Consider the following 7,242-nt stretch of genomic DNA (forward strand, 5'->3'; position numbering starts at 1 on the left):
CATTGAGGAAAAAGCTACTAAAAGTGAGTCAGAAGATGAAAGCGAGCCATCTGGAATCTTATGGAGGTGATTGACCCATCTGAAGAAATCCCCATGGAGGTTTCGCAGGAGCCAAAGCACGGTTGGCCAGACATAACGGGAAGCTCTATCTCTCTTGTAGGAATCAGCAGTGACAATCAGGTTAATAAAGATGCCCTGTTCCTTGAATAAATACAAAGGTGTTGGATGAAAACGGAACCTCTACACTTTTCTTGCCATAGTATTGCTGACCTGTGCATTTATGTTGAACACCTACTGTCGCTTGTAGGACGAATTTGGCTATTTGCAGAATCCATTGTGAAGATTGTGAAGTTTAACTAAGTTATTTTTACTAAATTCTTTGTTATATTTAAAGTAATGGAAAGAAACACAGAGCATCTCGAAATAAATACAGTTACGAAAAGGTTAAATTTCTATCTTACAAACTGAAAAGAGAGCTTGACAAAATTAACTAAATTAGCATAAAATAATGGTTTCATACTATTTATAATTAAGATCTAAACTGTTAATATGTGAGTGCAAAAGAGACAGTTGAATAACTGTAAACCTACTTTTGGGCCACCCTTGTATTTATAACTTCATAACAACTTGTATCTCATAAATTTAGCTGTTAATATATGCAGACCTCTCCATACCTGTAGTTCAAGTTTACTGCTGGTCAAGCTGAATGAATGGGGCACCAGCTAATCAACTTTAGAGTTCTCTTAGCAGTGTGTTTGTCTAATTAACACAAGACAATGGGGGGGGGTCCTCTGTGTGATCTCTCAGTATCTTTATTTGACTAATGGGGTACACTGTTTTCGTTCCTGAGGTATGTTGCTGATGTTATTTTTCAAGTCCTTGCCTGGGATTGAACTTACTGAATAAGAGTGTGGGCGACTAATCCTCGGATTTTAAGTTCAATCCTAGGCAACAGAAAAATAACACCAGCAACATACCTTAGGAATGGGAACAGTGTACCCCATTAGTCAAATAAAGGGTTGGGTCTGAAATTTCACCAGAACACCTGATGAAGGCTGGAGAATACATCAGCCGAAATGTTGTGATAACAACCAACAAGGTGAGGACAAATATCCGTCCATATGTTTGTGTGTGTGTGTGTGTGTGTCCTTGTCTAGACATTATGTGATGGTTGTAAATGATAATCACAATCACACAAGTGTTGTTATTCATATACAGTCTCCTGGGGTAATCATTCCAAGCCATGGGAAATATTACCTTGCTTAGAAACAAGTGAAGGGGGTTGCCAACAGGAAGAGCATCTGGTTGGGGAATAATCTGCCACAACAAATTCTGTCTGAACTCATGCAAGTATGGAAAACAGCCATTAAATGATGGTGATATTGTATACACAATGCAGTGTGAATCCTAAGTATATTGGTGTTTTTTACTGTGGCACAATTGGTTCCTCAAGACCCATTGTGCTGCATTTTGTCACAGAATAGGATTAAGCAGAAAATATATTGGTTTTGAAAATAGTGGTAAATGAGAGTTTATACATTTGAAAATACCAGAACACTGACGTTTTGAGAGAGTTAAACAATTCAGATAGATTTTTATTTGAACAAAATGCAGTACAGTAGAGCTTATACTAGTTACAAATGGATTAAACCTCTCTCTCTCCTTCTCCCTTTGAAAATGTTCACACACAGGAATCTATCATGGTTTTAAAGGGATTAAACATGATATATCTGTGAACAAAATGTCAATACACTACATCTTATTGTAGTTAGGGATTAAACAGTTGAAAGGTCTCTTCCCCTCCCTCTGTGTGTGTGTGTGTGTGTACAGAAAGCTAATACACAAAATATCAGAATTTTGAAAGTATTAAATAGTTATAAAGTATTTGTGTGAATGGAAGCCAACAAAGAGGCCAGTGTATGGTTGCTCAACTGGCTAGAAACAGCAGCCGAATCTCTTAATTTTACACAGCCAGAAGGTATAGTTGTGTGGTTAAGAAGCTTGCTTTGCAACCACATGGTTTTAGGTTCAGTCCTACTGTGTGTCACCTTGGGTGTCTTCTACTATAGCCTAGAACTGACCAATGATTTGTAAGGAGACTCGGTAGCAGAAACTTAGAGTGTGTGTTTATCCATTCCTGCTAACTACTTGGCAAACTGCTGTTGACTTGTTTACATCCCCATAACTTAGCAGTTCAGCAAGTAAGATTGATAGAATAAATATCAGACTTTAAAAATTTAAAAAAAAAAAAGTATTGGGGTGAATTGTTTGACTAAAACCCTTCAGAGTGGTGCCCCAGCATGACCACAGTCCAATGACTGAAACAAGTAAAAGAAGAGTGTGTTGAAAAGAAAACTGGTCTGAGATGAAATTGATGAATAAAGCATCAATTTGGGTGATGAATGGGTAGAATAATTAGAAGAAAAGATGGGATACCTTGTGATTACTGATCCACCTCTTTGAGCCCTAAATTCAAAGATTACTTTAGACATTCTTTCTTGAGAAGTTCTCTAGTAAAATGCTCAAGTATATCATTTTCCATGTCAGCACAGAGCTCATAAGTGGAAGCATTGTTCCAGAAAGAACTAAGCATTTGAATAAATAAATCCATCCAACTATATTCTGCACTCATTATTTCTGGGAGAGTTTATAGAGGTTAGAGTTCCCAGGTAGCTCTTCCATAGGGTCCTATCAGAAGCAACTATCGTTACACTTTTCTGCTGGACACCCAAGCATGACCAACTGAGGCTACAGATATCATCTAAACCTCTCTATCTCTCTTACTTTACTGTTAGGTCTCCGGCCAGTTGGCCCAGCTTAAAGAATCTCTCTTACAATTCTTTCCTGCAACATACTAATCACATATCCATGTTTGTGAAACTGTGAACTCTCAGTGTGCAGGTCTGGTATGAATATCAGGTTGGTGCCTGGTAGGAATTAAAATTCCACAAGCTGCAATGCAAAAAGGGCTCAAAAGAATAAACGAATGATTAAATATAATAACTCGCCATTTTGTCTAATTATTATTTTTTTTTTTAATATTTTTTGTATTTATTTCATATAAATGGGTAAGAAATTATAAATCTTTAATTATAAATCGTTCAATCAATCAAGTTGAAGTGACGAAAAAATTCAAAGTTCCAAACTAAATACTATCTCAAAGTATTAATAAAACAAACATCATTTCTGAGCATGTGTAATTATAACCATTGCCACTACCACTGCGCAATCACTACCATCCACCAACTTCATGTTTGCTGCAAAGCATTCGCATTTAGATAAACATGTGTATAAACACAAACACACACACAAATATAAATCTTTCTTCAAGTTATACTTACACTCTGTCATGAACAGATACACACAAACACAGATATGTAAATAGATACCATGAATTTAGTATCATATTTTTCTCTTGCATCTTTTAATCCTTTTACTTCCCTTTGATAAAAAGTATCACTCAAACTATTAGATTCTCTTCTGTTTCTTTCTTTGGTGGGCTTATCTTCATTGTACACTTCTTTGTTCTTTTGCTTTATATTTCTACACTTTTCAGTCACATACTTTTGCTTGTCTGGCTTCAATTACTATTATGTGTCTCCTCTTTATCTCATAAATCTTACTCGTTATTGATATAATTTTTTCTGTGTTTGTGCATGTATATTTATATGCGTATTGGTCATTTTACATCCATTCTTCTATATTGCATGGGTTAGACTGATATTTGAAGCAGTATTTTACTGTTGGATGCCCTTCTTGTTGTCAACCCTTATCTGTTTTACAAGAAATTTTTTTTTAATTTCATTAGGCATCAAAAGCACAGACCAACAGAATGAAGATTACCAAACCAACAGTCCTTTTAGTTCCTGGCTGAAGAGACAAGAAATCAATTCATTAAAACCTTGCATGGTCCTGAAATAAGAAGGTACTTGTCATATCTGTATTGTGTGTTTTCCAGTTTTGTTTTAATTTTCATCTCCAAGTTCTGAGCTCTTTAACCTTTTCGTTACCAACCTGGCTGAAAGCACCTCTGGCTCTGAGTACAAATGTTTTGTTTTCATAAGTTTTGAATTAAAATCTTCCACCAAACCTTAGTCACAATTTATGTTCCTAACATCAACTTAATGATAACTAAGTTATTTTACTAAATTCTTTGTTATATTTAAAAGTAATTGAAAGAAACACAGAACATCTCAACAGAAATATAGTAACAAAAGGGTTAATTCTTAGAATACCTTTGCCTCAGTTTTAAATGAATTGTGTTGCAGACTAAAATGTGTGCACATAGCATTATACACACACACATTAAATTGTAAGAGCATCAAATCATTTATAATATAGTTGTAGAAATCCTTTATCTTTTATTTGCTTCAGTCATTAGACTGTGGCCATGCTGGGGCACCACTTTGAAGAATTTTTAGTCAAATGGATCAACTCTAATACCGTTTTTTAAAACTTGATACTTATTCTAGTTGTCTCTTTTGCTGGAGTACTAAGTTACAGGGATGTAAACACACCAACACTGGTTGTCAAGTATTGATGATGGGAAAACAGACATACACACATGATGGGCTTCTTTCAGTTTCCGTGTACCAAATCCACTCATAAGGCTTTGACAAGACACTTGCCCAAGATGTCACATAGTGGGACTGAACCCAGAACCATGTGGTTGGGAAGCAAGCTTCTTACCACACAGCCATACCCGAGCATAAGAAAATGAGTATAAAAATACAGAATTTAGCAGAAAAACCTGGAGAATCAGTAGAGACATTCACACTGTAATGTCATTCATGACACAGAGGGGAATTCAAGTAGTCCTTTGTATCATTTCAACCTGGATGTTCATTCGTTTGGTTCTCATTGTGCCTTGTGGCACTTGAGGCGATGGTAAGATCATTCCACCTTCTAACCCCGAAAGTGTCCTTGACAGCTTGTTACATTGTTAATTCTTTATGTTTAAGATCTTTTGTTATTGTTCTCTGCCACATGTCCCTCAGTCGGCCATGTTTTCTTTGATGTTGTGAAACCCATTGCAAAGTGATCCTGACAATTGAGTCAGGTAGGTAAAGACCCCAGGAATTCCTACTCAAACCTCACAAGTAAGAGAGTGGAGTAGCAAGGCTTGAGTAGCAATTCCCAGGATTTTTACTGACCTGTCCAGGTTGAATTGATACGAGGGCCTACTTAAATTTTCCTCTTTCATCTGACATTCTATAATTAATACCTTTCTATGAGGAATAACTGTGAACATTTGCTCTTTTGATTCTCCAGTTTTCCTGCTGAATCTGTAAATCTTTATACCCATTTCTATAATTATGTTTGAAATAATTTCATATCTTTGCCATTACCTGTTCAGCTTTTTATTTTACACTTTCATTAGCTCAACTGATACATTACCTTCAATCAACTCTGATTGACACTGATTCTATATCCCTTTGTTCAACATTGGATTTTAGAGTTCTATATTTAAGAGATGAGGAATTATGTACATTATTTACATTTGATGGATATTTGTCCTCATCTTGTTTGTTAACACAAGGTTTCGGCTGATATACCCTCCAGTCTTCATCAGGTGTCTTGGGGGAATTTCGAACCTGGGTTCTCATTCCTAAGGTGTTTTTCAATGTTATTATTATTCAAGTCACTGCCTGGAATCGAACTTGGAATCTTGGGGTTAGTAGCCTGCACTCTTAACCACTACGCCATTTGCACGTGGGCAGTGACTTGAATAATAATAATAATAACATCGAAAAATACCTTAGGAATGAGAATCCAGGTTTGAAATTTCCCCAAGACACCTGATGAAGGCTGGAGAGTATATCAGCTGAAACGTTGTGTTAACAACAAACAAGATGAGGACAAATATCTGTCAAATGTAAATAATTAGATTTTAGGTTCTTTGTCTAATTATCATCATATAGAGTCTGTTTTCCATGCTGGCATGGGTTGGACAGCTTGCCAGGAGCCAGGGGCCACACTAGATTCCATAGTCCAGTCTAAGTACTTATTGTCTGTATCCATTTTTATGCCATTTTTTTCTTACATCTTATATATGCACACATTTATGCATTTACAGCTATGAGGAAATAAAACAAAAACCTTAATAAATGTTTCGCCCATGTTAGCAAAGAAAAACTGGTGTAAAATGAACAATCACAAACATTAAGGGCAGTACATAGGCAGAGGTGTGGCTGTGTGATGAGAAGCTTGCTTCACAATCATGTGTCTTCTACTATAGCCTCAGGCCAACCAAAATACCTTGTGAGTGGATTTGGTAGATGGAAACTGAAAGAAGCCCGTCATATGTATATTAAAAAAATATATATATATACTCACACACACACACATATGTGTGTATGTCTTTGTGTCTGTGCTTGTTCCCCATCAATGCTGGTGATAGGTTTACATCCCTGTAACTTAGTGGTTTGGCAAAAGAGCCTGATAGAATAAAGTACCAGGCTTAAGATTCATTTGACTAAAGCTTCTTCGGTGCCCCAGCAGAGTCGCAATCTACTGACTGAAACAAGTGATAGATGAAAAAAATAAAGATATGTGCATCTACAAATAGAATCACTTATACAGCTTTATACAACAACACACACACACATAACATAAATACACTCATCTGCTCAGGTCATTTTGCTCAGTAAAAAATTTAGCTTAAGCACTACCATCATATTTGATGGTACGTAAGATGCACCCCCCACCCCACCCCAACGGTTCAAAAACATCACTTCAGGTCCTTTATACGAAGTTGGGCTTCCCAGAAGCTTTTAAGGCCCTGAAACCTTTTTAGCTTGAATATGCATTGCTGTAATCAGAATTTGTCTAATATGTCTGTGTGTCCCTTATGTTATCAAATATGGTTTATTGTTTTCAGTCTAGACTTTCTAACATCAATTCAAACTGTGATTCTGTGTCTTCAATGGTTGGTCCTTTGGATGATGATGATGATGTTATTGTTGTTGTTGTTGAGGGTGTGGATCCAAGGATTTGAGGAACCTAAACATTGAGAAACAAAAGAAAATTAAATTAAATGGGTGAAGTAGAATTATAATTTTTCAAAATGTTCACAAACAGCAGAGAAGTGGCTGTGTGGTAAGTAGCTTGATTATGAACCACATGGTTCCGGGTTCAGTCCCACTGTGTGGCACCTTGGGCAAGTGTCTTCTACTATAGCCTCGGACCGACCACAACCTTGTGAGTGGATCTGGTAGACAGAAACTGAAAGAAGCCCGTCAT

The 7,242-nt window shown here is 36.5% G+C and overlaps 1 protein-coding gene across 1 annotated transcript in view; it reads right to left on the reverse strand.

Moving 5' to 3' along the window:
• Positions 1 to 3,028: 3,028 nt before the first annotated feature.
• Positions 3,029 to 7,242, reverse strand: part of LOC106878435 (doublecortin domain-containing protein 1) — a 77,442-nt gene continuing 73,228 nt past the window's right edge. Inside the window, exon 20 of the mRNA XM_014927645.2 lies at positions 3,029 to 7,002. Coding sequence (XP_014783131.2) covers positions 6,957 to 7,002 — 46 coding nt within the window. The 3' untranslated portion in view covers positions 3,029 to 6,956. The remainder of the gene's footprint in view (positions 7,003 to 7,242) is intronic.

The sequence above is a fragment of the Octopus bimaculoides genome, chromosome 7 (genome assembly GCF_001194135.2).
Source record: "Octopus bimaculoides isolate UCB-OBI-ISO-001 chromosome 7, ASM119413v2, whole genome shotgun sequence".
Taxonomy (NCBI): Eukaryota; Metazoa; Mollusca; class Cephalopoda; order Octopoda; family Octopodidae; genus Octopus; species Octopus bimaculoides.